We start from the raw sequence: 16,331 nt of genomic DNA on the forward strand, positions 1-16,331 counted from the left end.
AGCAATGGAACTTACACATTCGTAGTTGTATGCTAGCGAATTAGAATAACCTAACCAACGCCGATAACAATCAGAATTAACAGCGGTAACAACCAAACGTATGATAGTTCTCCAGATAACAGCCACTCGCTTTAAGTCGTAATCCTAACAACGTAATATGACAATGTTCATACTTCATAATATAAAGACATCCGGCTTATTTTGCAGCATATTCATAATTAAGCCAATGGAGCTTAATGCCGGGATCTTTCATGCATGCGAACATCTCTCTCTTGCCTTCAGACAGGAATAACTGAGTTGTAAAGAACCACAATTCGCTCCCGGTCTCTACCCCCGGTAAAGCTCCAACTGCTTGCATCACTTCGGCAATGCTACTGCCATGTGGACCACCCTGTGATATCGGTGTTACAGAACTACTACTGTCAACTGACTCCGCAGGTTGGTCATTCTGTTGTGACAATTTTGCAGCACCTCTCACCTTCCCCCTACCTACGGCGACTACTTTTACCTTTCCTTTCCTTCTAACTTGAGTCTCAGGTTCTTCAACTTTTCTTCGTTTCCCCCTCCCTGATGACCTTTTTATGGCTTGGGTCATCACAATTGGGATTGCCTGATCTGCATCGCCACTACCTTTGAGTGTAACGACATTATCCCTGTTGATTGTGGTGTTCATGAACATCATATCTAGCTTCTCCTCCAACTCTGGATTAATGCCCTTGTTTCGAAATTTCGCATAATCACAATCCAGCTGGCATTTTAGAGAGATATGACCTATTAGAAAGGACTCATGATGATATAATAAAATACAACATTAAAAACTAGAGGGAAATTTGCAAACCTGAATTTTACCATGCCACCATTCCTTGGATGCATCGATGGTATTCTTGGCGGAATTCCACCCCAGACCAGATTCCTTTCCAATCAGCTCCTTCCACATTTTCCATTCAACTTTAAGTGAATCCCACTTCTTTTGCAGTTGTACGATGTCACACTCTTTTCCCGTCTCTTTACTGAAGTTCTCAACCAAACTTTGCCATCCAAGTTTGTTAAAGTGAGTGCGGGAACAATGTCCTGCCTGAACCTCCTTAATACACAAGTCACAGAATATACCTGCCCTTTGATCATTCCATATGGTTGCAGCTCGTGACCTAGTTCCAACATTTTCAGCACCCTTGAGCTTATTGTTCTTCTTTCCCATCTGTGTGAATGTGTATATATACATGTATACAATTGTAATTAAATGTGTTTATTAAGAATATCATGTATATACGTACAACTGTATACATGTGTATAGTCAGAAAGTGATATGAGACAAACATTACAGCTGTAAAGGTCCTTTCCAACGTTGGTTGTTTCTTTCTAAGTTAAACAGTTTTTCTTGTACTAAAGTCGCAATGCACTGCTTTGTAATAAACAAAATAATTATGCTCATCACATAATTGTTCCACCTTGCAATAACATTCGGCCCTGCGATCTCATTTTGCAAAAGTAGTGAAAGAGAAAAGAAAAAGAACTAATCACACCGTCTAAGATGGACATCTGCAAAGTGTTATGAACTTATGATTGGTTTCAACGAAATCTTTGCATTTTACTATTCAAGACTGGTGGCTTCCTTCTAATGTCTAGGACACTTACTTCTTCTGCAGGCTCATGACAAAAAGACCTGAGCTATGTACTACGTCTGAGCAGGGAATTGCTCACGACAGATAGTGTTAACATAATATCTGCTATTGCTAGATCAAAAAAAGGGCCACAGGTAGGGAAGGAAAATAAGTTCTTGAAAAGAAAATAAGGCATTTATTTCAATTCAAAGATGAGACATATTAACGTTTCATTAACGGAACTCAGTGTTAGCATGAACTATTCCAACTGAATGTGATTGCTTATGGTTTATAAGAGAGTGGAACTGTATATACCTTTATCTAGCTCATGCGTTCTTGAATACAAGGGGGGCAATTTCACTTTTGAATTAACCACGCTTGAACATTGTTTCTTGCTACTCTATTAAGCGGAAAATTAAAGTAAAAGTAGCAAAGAACTTTAACCCTTTTTTTTTTTAATCTGGATAGATCAGTTCTTTAACTTACTGCAACCAGAAGGAGCAGTAAAAGTTTTTGCCGAGCAGTTATCAACTATACTAGCTTTATTCACTTTAGAGAACAAGCATTGCCTATAAATATGAAGATTTTTCTGAGGCCATGTATTTTGTTTCTCGACTGTCCAAGTTGAGAAAGGGATATACGAACACATAAACTACAGGAGCCATAATTTACACCAAGATGAAAACTAAGACTTCATATGAGACAGATATGATCTTTATGGTCATGTAACATGTCCAAAACCACAAGCAGTATGATCTTCCTGAGATCTATCGCATTGCAAAAGTACTTTTAAATTTTAACCTACTGTTACAACAACATTAACCATGCACAATTCTTTTTAAGGACACAAAAATACCAAGGTACTTACATTTGTTGGGTCCCAAGAATAGATGAGTACGTTCTTCGAACCAGAAGAATAGCCACTTCTTTAGCTCACTTACCTAACATTAAAAATCAAATTCAAAATTATAAGAATCCCTATTCTGGAACTTTCATTTTAAACACTAAAGCAACTTTAAAGCATCCATCATAAAAGAATTCAGATATGGTGGAAAAATCCCAGAACAGTTTGGGTCATCAGCATTTATTTTTCTTTTTATCTTGAAAATGTTGGAGACACAACTTCAGAAAGAAACATTGCATAAAATTAAAGGGAAAGAGAATAAAACTGTACTCAAACTTATTTACAAATTCGTATTAACTGTAATATCTCGGTGAAAGAAAATTGGTCCAGGGGCCATGGCACTGCTCGACTTGGTTCCTAATGATTTCTTTACAATGTTCCTTCTACGTAATAACTAGCACAACCAAAGAAGTATTTGCTAAAGAATTGCAGAAATCTGGGACTTAAGCAAAAGCAACGCACCAAAATTTCAAATTTCCATAGTTTCATCATACAGGGGAAAAATACTGAAACTTTTGCAAGTCCTTATGCCTAATATCTAAACAAGCCATAGTTTCTAAACCTCAGAGGCATTTACTTGCTAATGAAATTAGCTTCTAATCTAAACCTCAGAGGGGACTCAAACCTGGAGTTGTTCTCTTCTTGCTCTAATCTTTAAAGCTAGGAAGTAGGACCCTTTGCAGCATGAAACAAATTTCAAGTAACAAAATGTGACAATCACATCCTGCAGGGGAGAGGTACTGGAAATCAACACTTGGTATTTTTATGTTCGTTCTATATTTTCTTATGGTATGAAACGAGACTGCCATTTTAAAAGTAAAAGGTAGGAATCGTTTAGACATCCCCCAAGTAAAAGGCACATGAAATATGGTATTGACTTCAGATAAGTAAAAATTTAGTTGTAAATTGTTGGACTGTTGTACAGAGATGTACATATTGTATAAAACCCAATATTGCACACATACAAATGTTATTGTTAAATTTGTGATATCCCCAGAAAAGACTTCCTATTTCCCAATGGCTTTTTGTTTTCTATTTTTGTCTTTGAGCTCCTGCTTCTTGGCATTTTTGAATTTATTGGTACCTACCAAATAGAAGAGCTCATCAAAAGGTTTTAAAAACAGCATAGCTATGAAAACTTTGTGATGCATAAATGCTCACAGCCTTAAATTTTAGTGAAATTTTATTTTGCACACAGAATAACAATCACATTTGGGAGGGAGTAATCATAGGACCAAAACTGAGCTGAGAATGAATTGGATTACAACTACTAAGATGGAAGATGGATAGATGTTGTATGCAAGTTTTCAAGAAAATGGTATTGAGAATCTGATAATTTGGTAGTGAGTAATCCGAGGACCAAAAAAAATCGGAATTGTTATTTTTGACAACACTTCTTTATTTCAATTTCAGGCCTTTCCTAGCTTAGAATATTTCTTAAGAACCAAAATGTAGTTATCGTTCTTAAAATATCGTTCTTAGAAGATGCGACTACGAGACAGAGGTCCACGGCCGAAGGGGTAGAGAAAGACCTAGGAAAACTTTGGAAGAGACTCTAAGAAAAGACTTAGAGTACTTGGATCTAACAGAAGACATGACACAGAACCGAGCGCAATGGCGTTCTAGGATTCATATTGTACTAAAGTCGCAATGCACTGCTTTGTAAATAACAAAATAATTATGCTCATCACATAATTGTTCCACCTTGCAATAACATTCGGCCCTGCGATCTCATTTTGCAATACTAGTGAAAGAGAAAAGCAAAAGAACAAATCACACCGTCTAACATGGGCATATGCAAGGTGTTATGAACTTATGATTGGTTTCAATGAAATCTTTGCATTTTACTATTCAAGACTGGTGGCTTCCTTCAAATGTCTAGGACACTTACTTCTTCTGCAGGCTCATGACAAAAAGACCTAAGTTATGTACTATGTCTGAGCAGGGAATTGCTCACTACAGAATAGCGTTAACATAATATCTGCTATTGCTAGATTTAAAAAACGGCCACAGGTAGGGAAGGAAAATAAGTTCAAAGTTCTAGAAAAGAAAATAAGGCATTTATTTCAATTCAAAGATGAGACAAATTAATGTTTCATTAACGGAACTCAAGTGTTAGCAAGAACTATTCCAACTAAATGTGATTGCTTATGGTTTATAAGAGAGTGGAACTGTATATACCTTTGTCTAGCTCATGCTTTCTTGAATACAAGGGGGGCATTTTTACTTCTGAATTAACCACGCTTGAACATTGTTTCTTGCTACTCTATTAAGCGGAAAATTAAAGTAAAAGTAGCAAAGAACTTTAACCCTTTTTTTTTTAATCTGGACAGATCATTTCTTTAACTTACTGCTACCAGAAGGAGCAGTAAAAGTTTTTGCCGAGCAGTGATCAACCATACTAGCTTTATTCACTTTAGAGAACAAGCATTGCCTATAAATATGAAGATTTTTCTGAGGCCATGTATTTTGTTTCTCGACTGTCCGAGTTGAGAAAGGGATATACGAACACAAAATCTACAGGAGCCATAATTTACACCAAGATGAAAACTAAGACTTTATATGAGACGGATATGATCTTTATGTTCATGTAACATGTCCAAAACCACAAGCAGTATGATCTTCCTGAGATCTATCGCATTGCAAAAGTACTTTTATATTTTAATATACTGTTACAACAACATTAACCATGCACAATTCTTTTTAAGGACACAAAAATACCAAGGTACTTACCTTTGTTGGGTCCCAAGGATAGATGAGTACGTTCTTCGAACCAGAAGAATGACCACTTCTTTGGCTCACTTACCTAAGATTAAAAATCAAATTCAAAATTATAAGAATCCCTATTCTGGAACTTTCATTTTAAACATTAAAGTCACTTTAAAGCATCCATCATAAAAGAATCCAGATATGGTGGAAAAATCCCAGAACAGTCTTGGGTCATCAGCATTTATTTTTCTTTTTATCTTGAAAATGTTGGAGACACAACTTCAGAAAGAAACATTGCATAAAATTAAAGAGAAAGAGAATAAAACTGTACTCAGATTTATTTAAAAATTCGTGTTCACTGTAATATCTCAGTGAAAGAAAATTGGTACTGCTCGACTTGGTTCCTAAGATTTCTTTACAATGTTCCTTCTACGTAATAACTAGCACAACCAAAGAAGTATTTGCTAAAGAATTGCAGAAATCTGGGACTTAAGCAAAAGCAACGCACCAAAATTTCAAATTTCCATAGTTTCATCATACAGGGGAAAATATACTGAAACCTTTGTAAGTCCTTATGCATAAGATCTATACAAGCCATAGTTTCTAATGGATGTCCCTTCTAATCTTCTAAAGATCCATACAATCAAGTACACTAATTATAACAACTGGATGCTTCCAAAATCTCTCATCCAATAATACATGCAGTACAATACCACAGTTTGGTCATGCTATCTGATCAGAATTCCGAAATGACGTCCACTGACATGCTTCCTAATATGGTTGCTCTTGAAACTTTGATTGGTTTGTCCAGTTAGTGGATATCTAGTGCATCAGATGGGCGATGACAAGGAGAAGGTACTTCTGCATCCTTGTTTTCAACTGTTTTGGTGGAGTTAAATTCGATGATTTAAGCAAAGACATGGTTTCTATGTCGCATATAAAACATATTGAAGTTCAGTTGTACAAGTTGTAGTACGTGACTGAAGGGAAAACCAGATGAATAGGTGGAGAATATTACTATGAGGCCTTCATCGCTCTTAAAGATCTGACTAGTCTCATCAGATAATCTTCATCATCTAGGCAAGAACTATTTGTATTGTAATGGACTGCTTAACCAAACTAGTAATAAAAATTTACATTAAGAGAAAGAAGAAAAGTGCAAAGACTTTTAAACTTTAGAGGTTTAGGGAAATCATCTCAGATAAATACAAGTAGCCCAACAAGTAATGGCAAATACTGATATATTTCTAATTATTATGCATCACAATGAGGGCAAACCTTGGCACAATGGAAAGGTAGCTTCTTTGTAACCGAAGGTCATGGGTTCGAGTCATGGAAACAACCTCTTTGCAAGGACGATAGACGTTATCCCTCCACCAAAACAACAAAGTGGGAGCCTTGTTGGCTCAGGGTCGCCTTTTTATGTTCAGAATCTATTTCAATTCATTTGTCTGCTTCTTTCTTTGGCCAATGAAAATTAACAAGTGATGGTCAAAACTGATATCAGCACAATTACATGTGTGCACAGATGATTAACAGACTGACTGACTTTTATCTTCTTTATAAGAAACAAGGATAATATTATTAAAAAGCAATGATAATGTACAATCACACTGACAAGTAAACACACTGCACTCAAAACAACAAAACCCATCAGACTTCTTACCATAATACAAACCCCGTTTAAAACTAAACTATTACATAACTGCTGCTATCCAATCTGAATTGTAAAAGAAAGTGGAACAACCTGCATATGGATGAAACTAAAGCCCAAAGTCAAGATCAAATGAAACTCCACCCCAGCCTACTCTAATTCTCAAAAATCCACTTCTTACTATCCAATCAAATCACCTAATTAACCATCAGCACACACCAGTTCAATGCCACTTTTACCTTTTTCCCGCCAGCCACCACCTAATGCCTCTCACAAAAGAGAGAATAGCATCCATCCAAAATAACCCAACCCAGATGTACTTCTTTGAACAACCTTACACATATTGTACCTCCACATTGATTATTGGACAGATGGTATTCAAAAGATTAAAGTTTTATAGAAGTATACTTTTTACACTCTACCATTGAATGTCTTTCAACAAAAGTACAGCGAATCACATCATGAAGAAAAACTAAAGTGCCCACCAAAATACCCCATGAACTATGAACATAATGGACTATATCAAATTACCGTGTGAACTTTCCTGCCATTGTAATGTCCTTCCAGAACTTTAGATTATATCCCAGCCCCAGGCCACCAAAAACAGAGCACAAGTGTGCATGAATCACTTGAAAGTAATGACTTTATTTAATAACATCAATCTAACTTATCCCAACTTTAATCTCCTTGAAAGTAAAGATATTTGAATACTCGGAAGTCTATCGGCGACAAATGATAGAATGCATGTTGCTATGCAAATTAAAATGGCTGAAGATAATGAGTCAATTGCTTCCTTTATTGATCTTCAAAAGCTATCAGAAATACAGCACAAAAGTCTCAATCAGTTATATCAAAACAAAGTTTAGCCTCATCCCAAGGACCATTGATCTCAAACTTGTATTCTTGCATCCGTATAAGCCAATACGGACAAACCACAGTTACAAAAATCAACAACCCTAACAACATCACAAAAAGTAACAGATGCAAGGTATAAACAAGAGTCAATGTCGCAATCATCAGACCAAAAGAAAACCAAAGGTGCAGACAGAAGGAATACTTCTTGATACAGTAAGTAACCAAAGGAGCGAAAAGGAAAACTTGCAAAGAGAAAAGCATGATAGCGAAAACAAGCAGCCTTGACCGAAGGCACGAAGCAATGAATACTGAGGCCACAACTGAAGCATTCAAAGAGATGCAACTCGTCAAGGTTGGATTGTGTAGAGCACCGGGAGCTCTTACGGTGGACCCAGAATAGTCATGGAGGAAGAGATGGAGCACAATGAGTGACACTGTTACTGCCCAAATGGAGTTTGAGCTGATGGATGTGGTGAGCGTTTGATAGATGGGAGCTAAAACATATAAGCCACTGATGAAAAAGGAGATATTGAGCAAGTAACGAAAGAAGAGACTAAAGGAAAGCATTTCTTTAGTTAAAAGGAGAACAAGAAACCCCAATCCAAGAAGCGTGACATCGAGAAGCAAGAGCGAATTCTCATTAAGAATCGATCTGAGAGTGTAGGTCCAAACCAAACCAACAAGAGCAACAATGCAGAGGTATTGAGATATCGAAACGGAATCCAGCATGACTTTAAGAATGTCCCTCTTAACAACATTGGCATTCATAACCATATCTTCAAGAAAAGAGTCATCCGTGTGATTGTCATCAAACCCAGGTTGCATCCCTCCATACGCCACTTTTCGCCATCTGGGTCGCGTCGGAGACAGGATTTCACTCATGAATGCATCCATCACACTCGTATTTTCTGAGCAAAAACCAAATCTTTTCACTCAAAATCCCGCCTTCGAACTCTAAAGTGTCAAAGTGGGGTTCTCCTCAACGATCAATATTATAACAAAACAAGTATGTGCAATCTGGACAATGGTGAACAAAATATGCGAAGCCAGACGCAAACAAGAGAAGAACAAAACTCAAATTTCAGAGTTGAACAAAATATGGAAAGCATTGTATTTCATATGGGAAAAAAAATGAAGGTGGTGGAGAGAAAAAGGAAAGAAAATACCTTTAGAGAGGAAAAGTCGGAGTGTTGGTTGTGGATGAATGCATCTCCACCGGGAAAATCTCGTCAGAAATGAACAAGTCTGTCTAGGTTGGCGCTGAGTTGGGATTCTGAGTTTCGCAATGTTCACTTCGTTTCTTTCCGCCAACCAGAAATATGAGCATGGATTGATTGATGGGGCTTTTAGATCTAAGTCCAAAAACGTAGAGTATTTTTAGGAATGAGTCCAGTTATTTAATTGTATGTTTTTATTTCTTTTATACTCATTTTATATTTTCTAAAAATATTAAAAATCAATTAAAATCTCCTAATATTATGCATTTTCCAACTCCAAAAAAATATATTTAATATCTTATAACAAAAAAAACTAATATACTAACATAAATTTATCTGTAAAACATTCTATCCTAACTCAAGTAACAAATATATGAATATATATAATACCTATACATGAGATATGAAACCTAACTAAAAGGTAGAAAAAACATAACATACCTACAAGCAAGACACATTAATCTGTGACGGGTTGATTATAAAAAAAAGAATGTGTCACATAGGTAGATAAATATAATTAACCTGTGATATAGGTTGATTATAAAAATTAAAAATAAAATCTATAAACGGGGTTTAAAGCAAGAGGAAGAATGAGAAATAACAAAAAGATAAATAAAAAAAATAAGTAAAGAGATAATTGGGAAGAAATTTGATTTTTATAATAAATCTTATTATTGAACAGATAACTATTGATAATTAAATAATTAAATGTAACAAATTGGATTTATTTTAATAAACTGGACTATTTCTACTATTGGTTCAAAAAATTAGACTTATATTAAGTTTCCCCTTGATTGATTTACCAAAAGAAAAAAAAAAAAACAACTTTATTCAGTAAAAACTTAATGAAATCTTTCTTAATTATATGTAGCTATAAAAATTATTTTTTTGTTATTTGTAGTTTGTTTAGAAATGCTTTTCAAATGATAAAAGCATTTTTAGTGAAATGTTTTTTATAAATAAAAAAAAAAACGTTTTTAGTTATTTTAAAAACATTTCCAAACGAACTATTAAAAAAAACTTACTTTAACCCTTTTATTTAGAACAAAATTTGATATGAATCCAATTTGATTAATGGATTAATGGGTTTTGCTCATTTCCTTTTGATTAATAGGTTTAGTCCAGTAATTAGGCTTTCATGTTTGATTTTAGTGTGATGATTCATTTAATTCTTTTTTCAATATCTAAAATACTCTTAAAGCTTTTTTAACCTCGACAGTCCAAGCCACTTAGTACTGTAGTTTGCATTTGAAAGATGTTAAATTCGATTTTCGTCAAAAATTTCAAATATTTTGATAGAAGTACTTATGAGTCAATAAATTGGTATCGCCCAGGATTTCAAATGCTAATAAATCCTCCAGTCGGAGTTTAAACTCCGGGGTAAAATTTACATACGTGGCACCATCAAAACGGTTGTGCTTATTTTAAGGGCTGGGATTTAAAATCCGGTAAAAACTGCTTTCCATTCCCCTACATGGACTCTGTTGTCAAGAATCAAGAATCGAGATAGCTTGCTGAGCAAAAGCACAAACAAAACGAAGGCCTTCACTGCATCTTCATCTTCATCTTCATCCTCCAAATTGCCGATTAAAAATGGCAACTTTGGTTGCAATGCCCAAGATCCGGATGAAGATTAGAGCTTTCCCAGCAGATGTTTTCCCTCCATTTTTCCCTCAATCCCACAACAAATCCTCAGTCTTCCATGGGAGGAGGAGGAGTTTCTCGGTCTCTGCTAAGTCGACCCAACACCCAGTACGCGTACGCTTCGCCCCTTCTCCCACCGGGAACCTCCACGTCGGTGGAGCTCGAACTGCGCTCTTCAATTATCTGTTTGCCAGGTTCCTTCCTCTTTTTGTTTCCCGTTTGGTTTCAGGTTTCGATCCCGAAACGTTTCGGGTTTTTGCTTACTTGGTTGAGCATTGATGCGATATGAGTATCTGTGTTGTGTTGTGTTGGGTCAGGTCCAATGGAGGGAAGTTTGTTTTGAGAATTGAAGACACTGATTTGGAGAGGTCTACTAAGGAATCTGAGGAGGCTGTCTTACATGATCTCTCTTGGCTTGGCCTCAATTGGGATGAAGGTATTGTTAACTTTTTCTTGTTTGATTCTTCTCCTGTTCTTAAATTCCTAAATTTTGATCGAACCCGGTTTTGTGCTCCTCTGTATATGTGAAAGCATTTGGATATTACTTGAATTATAATGCCTTATAGTTTGAGCTTTGAGATGGTAGGATTAGTACCTTTCTCAACTGGGTCATTTCATTTTTCGGTTAACTTTGCAGGACCTGGTGTGGATGGAGAGTATGGTCCATACCGACAATCAGAAAGAAATTTGTTGTACAAACAGTATGCTGAGAAGCTTGTAGAATCTGGTCATGTCTATCGCTGCTTTTGCTCTAGTGAGGTGATTCCCTTCTATAGTTGAGTCTTGAAACATGTCTTCACTTGCCAATTATATGATCAGAAACTGCCTAGAAACAAAACTATGCTTGTAAGAGATTTTCAAATGGAACTTCAGATTATTAATCATGAATGGATTTATTACTTTTCCTTGCCTTTTTTTTTTTATCTTTTCCTTTAATTTATTCTGTATGTCTTGTTTTTGGCTAAACGAGTGCGAGATTATTGTTCAACAAAAAGACTTTGCTTCATATATTTTATGGGGCTTTTTTAGCATTATGAATCCTTTTCTTTTCTGATTCTGAATCCCTACTAAACCACAATGCTATTTTAAGTAAGCATTCTTAACATTGTTCTATTCAGGAACTAGAGAAAATGAAGGAGATTGCAAAACTAAAACAACTGCCACCGGTGTACACAGGGAAGTGGGCCAATGCAACAGACAAAGAAGTACAAGAAGAGCTGGAAAGAGGAACTCCATACACATATCGTTTTCGTGTGCCAAAGGAAGGGAGTTTAAAAATCAATGACCTTATTCGAGGCGAGGTTAGTTCATCTTTTTGTTGTTGTTGTTGGGTTGGGGGCGCTTAGGAACTCCTAGTATGGTAAAGTGTGCTGTTCACTATCAAAGGAGGGAACTTCTAAGAAATTTTAATTAGCTTCAACCACTATCAAACTTTTATTCAAGTACGTGTATAGAGTGTTAACTTTATATGTTGTCATGAAGGTCAGTTGGAACCTGAACACTCTTGGAGATTTTGTAATTATGAGAAGCAATGGTCAACCAGTGTACAATTTTTGCGTCACAGTTGATGATGCTACTATGGCCATCTCACATGTTATTAGGTAATATGAACAGCCTATTTAACATGGTTAGGATGAGCTTTTTGCCAACCTCGTGGTTTCTTCATTCACTACTATTGCTTCTTGGATTTTTGTTTGATGATTTTTTGTACGTCCATTTATTAATGTCGTGTGATCTCTTAAAACTTGCATTCAGAGCAGAGGAGCATTTACCAAATACTCTAAGGCAAGCATTAATATATAAGGTAATTTTTTAAACTCATGCCCTAATTTTTATTACTGGTAGGGTTTCAAATATCTTTCAACATTTACAGTGAAGCTGATATTGTTTTATGAATGCCATTGTAACACAGGCTCTAGGATTCCAAATGCCAGACTTTGCACATGTTTCCTTAATTCTTGCCCCTGATCGGAGTAAGCTGTCAAAGAGGCATGGTGCAACTTCTGTAGGCCAGGTGGTTATCTATAAATATGCTTATTGTTACTTGATAAATATGTTGGACTACAGGATGTTTCATCCATGGTTTCCTAGAGGTCAAGCCCCACCGTTCTCTGTTCTGATTTCCTTTATTTAAGAGTTTCTTTGTCAATATTGATTGATAAATAGTCTTGACATCTAATAACTAGAACACAACAGTACAGGGAGATGGGCTATCTACCCCAGGCAATGGTGAACTACTTGGCACTGTTAGGTTGGGGTGATGGCACTGAGAATGAATTCTTCACCCTTGAGAAGCTAGGTTAGTGTACCCTTTTCTTTAATTGTCACTTTGTCACTCTCTTGCTCTCTATCATTCTCTCCTCAGAAATCACCTGCTCACCTTCTGCATGCTGTTTAAATATCCTTGTGATTTGTTTGACTAATTTCTTACTTGAATTTTATCATGCAATTCATAGTTGAGAAATTTACAATTGGTCGCGTCAACAAAAGTGGTGCCATTTTCGACTCGACCAAATTAAGGTAATTTTGGCTTTTAATCTACTATATACCGAGAATGGTTGCTAATTATTGCTTCTATGTAGCATTCCCCTCCCTGGAGAAGCAGATTGAATGAACATTTTTCAGTTGCATGGTTGTTTTGCATTATATCCCACATCTAGATTTTTATTTTTATGATTTTATGATTTTAATGTGGATCGTGTCTGAGAGAATTTTGGCTGCTTATTGAATTCTTGAATTAATTGCGTTGTTGAAGAACTGACATTTTTTTTTGATATTTTCCTCTAACATATGCTTACAAACTAAAGGTGGATGAATGGTCAACACTTAAGAGCACTTCCATCTGAGGAATTGACAAAGCTTATTGGCGAGCAGTGGAAGAATACTGGCCTCCTTACTGATTCAGAGGGCTCATTTGTTGAAGTAAGACTCATTTAATCCACATTTTCATTTGGCAGCTTATTTTTTGTTTTCAAGATTGATTCTTCCGCATTGCTGTAGATGATACCTCTCTTACAAACAGAATTGTTTGTGGTTTACGATCTTTTAGAATAGATCTGCTGTACTGAGATAGTTCTGTTACAAAGAGTGGATGCATATGCCTCCAGAGGAGGCTCGTTACTTTCTGATGATTTCTATATTAGTTGAAACTCTCCTTAAATGAAAAGGCGTGGACTGCTTTTGCTATACGTTCAATTTGACTTCTCTAGAGATATTCTATATTCATGACAAGTGAAGCATGTGTGCACTTTGCAATTTTGCAGGAGGCAGTAGAGCTGCTCAAAGATGGGATCGATTTAACACCAGATTCAGATAAAGCCCTCTTTAACTTGTTATCTTATCCTTTACATGACACTTTATCCAGGTGATTTTTAATTGCACTTAAACTTTGGCTTTATGTTTTTATCATTCTGCAGCTCACTGAAAAAATCAACTTGTGAATGGTACTGTGAGAATTTCCTAAGCATTTGAGATATAATTTTCTCTAATCGAATATGAAAAAATGCTTGCCCACTTGTCAACTTTGATATGCGTTTCCTCACTTTTCGGATAACCATTGATTTCCCTATTGAGTGGTATTTTTGGAAATTATGTTTTGAATTGGGTGAAGCGAAAATGACTTAGAGTGCTCCATATGAAACATTGGCATCAAGCAACAGCTGAGTATTGTAAAAGTATACAGTTGAATTTATGATCAATAGATGACATCGCTCTTTGGAACCTAGTTGGGCTAGGCCATATTATATCTTGTATAAGATTTTGCTCTCACTCAGATGGGAAAAGATATGGATTTATTTCAATGGAAGGGTGGAAATTCCTAAATCGAAGGTTTCATTTAGGTTAAGCCACTTCTAGTTGTATAAATTATGGCTTGCTGTTCATAATATTTGGCTTTCTTGTAACTTGTAAGTTAAGCTGGGGATGGTTGTTGGCTACTGATGTTAACAGAGTGCTGTATGATAACTAGATTTTGTCTGTCCTGGCTGCAGTGCTGAAGCCAAACCAGTCTTAGAAGACAAACTTTCTGAGTTTGCTGCCAGTTTTATAGCTGCTTATGACAGCGGTGAGCTCGTTGGTGCACTTGAAGAAGGCCATGCTGGTTGGCAAAAGTGGGTTAAGAGCTTTGGCAAATCACTGAAGCGCAAGGTGACCTCATTTTCATTCATTTTTTTTCACCTTTGGTAAACATTTTTCCATTTCTGGGAAATGGACTGAAAGTTTTGTTCATTTGAAATTCTAATTGCAGGGAAAATCACTGTTTATGCCTCTCCGAGTGCTGTTAACAGGAAAGTTCCATGGCCCAGATATGGGGACTAGCGTGCTTTTACTGCACAAAGCGGGAAAGTCTGGTATTATTGCACCTCAAGCCGGGTTTGTGACAATAGATGAAAGGTTCAAAATATTGAGGGAAGTTGACTGGGAAGCATTGATCAAGGATCAGCCTCTCCAGGAGACTGCCACCATTGTATCAAACTGAGAGTACGCAGTTTTCACCGGCTTTTTTTTTCTTTGGCTTCAAAAGAGGGTAACTATCACATTCCTATTGTTAAGAAAACACGAAATCTTTACTCAGTTACATGAATTTTACCCAAATCTGGGTGTTTCTGTGCTTGCTATGAGTCTTATGACAAGTACTTTGGTTGTAACATAGACAATGAAGAAAAGCCAGACTTAAATAGAGTTTTACGAGGTCGTCTCCTTGGTCGTGTGTTTGCTCCACATTGAATTATGTCTTTATTTTCGTAAGAAATTTGGTGGGATGATGGTACAAAATCGGGTTCCAATTTTGCTTGGTTTTCACTTTTTATCAGTTTCGGTGACTCTGTTAGGAAAAGATAGCGTCTTCCCGTATCAGCACAATTCAGGGAAGCCACAAAGCCCTTCACAGATCCGATGGAGCGATGTCTCCTCGTGTATGTGCTCGATTTCCGTCGTGTTATATATTTGTGAAACAGGTACTGCACCAATAGCTGCATAAAAGGATCTGAACACAGATAGAAATTGTAGAGAAAAAGCTTTATCTACTGCTGGATAACTTCAATTTTTTGAATTTAAAAACATGTTCACTTGCTAAGTTACAAGATTGAAAGTTGCCCACTTAGAAAAGAATTAAAACAACAAAGTCTTATTTCTCTTATTTGACTAAGTGGGGTCAATTGTATGATGTTAGAATGCCACAACGCTAAATTTTGCATTAAGTCTTCTATTAGCTCCATGCCTCTTGATTTTCCCTACTTTTAACTATTTTTATGCCTTGTTTTCATAGGATACAAGATATATAAGTTGTCATTTTGATGTCCAATTTTTGTAGCTCAATTCGAAGCAACCTCTCCCAATATCGCTTATATCAAACAAACAAAAAAACTAGGGATCTTGGTACGTATACTCTTCAAACTCCAAGCCTCTCTCTCCTATCCCATTAGTAACTAGTGCATGAACAGTAAAAAGTTTGGCTACTATGAGTGCCCAACATGGTGCCCAAGCCTGCACCAAAAACCTTGGATTTGTTCGGTGTCGAGGCTCCATAGTTTCCGGCCAACCTACGAGCTTTGACGGAGGAACCTGATACAGTGAAAATCCGGCCCATGGTATCGTTTTATCCTTCATGCTGGATTTGGTTGACGACTCCATTGTTATTGTGAAAACCCCACCCCCATAATTAAATTGTAATTCCATTTTGCCCCTGAAAGTTTATAAAAATGTGCAATTTGGTCCCTTATCCTATTTTAATCTAGACCCTTAATCTA

General features: G+C 36.3%; 2 protein-coding genes across 13 annotated transcripts; one reads left to right on the forward strand and one right to left on the reverse strand.

Moving 5' to 3' along the window:
- Positions 1 to 25: 25 nt before the first annotated feature.
- LOC137726394 (phosphatidylinositol N-acetylglucosaminyltransferase subunit C) lies at positions 26 to 9,065 on the reverse strand. Of its 12 annotated transcripts, none has more exons than XM_088695110.1 (6): positions 8,890 to 9,059; positions 5,239 to 5,311; positions 3,471 to 3,589; positions 2,470 to 2,542; positions 839 to 1,148; positions 26 to 748 (listed from the first exon to the last, which is right to left on the reverse strand). In XM_088695110.1, coding segments are annotated over exons 4-6 (864 nt in total). In that variant the 5' UTR covers positions 2,472 to 2,542; positions 3,471 to 3,589; positions 5,239 to 5,311; positions 8,890 to 9,059; the 3' UTR covers positions 26 to 196. The 12 variants fall into 12 exon arrangements, with proteins under 12 accessions (XP_088551236.1, XP_088551229.1, XP_088551238.1 ...); XM_088695103.1 differs by lacking the exon at positions 3,471 to 3,589 and adding an exon at positions 6,493 to 6,675 and having other exon boundaries at positions 839 to 1,198; positions 8,890 to 9,058; XM_088695112.1 differs by lacking the exon at positions 3,471 to 3,589 and having other exon boundaries at positions 850 to 1,198; positions 8,890 to 9,060.
- A 1,352-nt stretch (positions 9,066 to 10,417) lies between these two features.
- Positions 10,418 to 15,608, forward strand: ERS (glutamate tRNA synthetase). Its single transcript, XM_088695114.1, has 14 exons — positions 10,418 to 10,778; positions 10,902 to 11,020; positions 11,222 to 11,343; positions 11,703 to 11,885; positions 12,067 to 12,185; positions 12,340 to 12,388; positions 12,497 to 12,598; positions 12,781 to 12,883; positions 13,041 to 13,104; positions 13,392 to 13,506; positions 13,848 to 13,948; positions 14,574 to 14,730; positions 14,831 to 15,109; positions 15,396 to 15,608. The coding sequence occupies exons 1-13, from the start codon at positions 10,534 to 10,536 to the stop codon at positions 15,059 to 15,061; spliced, it is 1,710 nt and encodes a 569-aa protein (XP_088551240.1). The 5' UTR covers positions 10,418 to 10,533; the 3' UTR covers positions 15,062 to 15,109; positions 15,396 to 15,608.
- Positions 15,609 to 16,331: the final 723 nt, after the last annotated feature.

This window comes from Pyrus communis, chromosome 5, assembly GCF_041283825.1.
Source record: "Pyrus communis isolate YQ-2024b chromosome 5, ASM4128382v1, whole genome shotgun sequence".
Classification (NCBI taxonomy): domain Eukaryota; kingdom Viridiplantae; phylum Streptophyta; class Magnoliopsida; order Rosales; family Rosaceae; genus Pyrus; species Pyrus communis.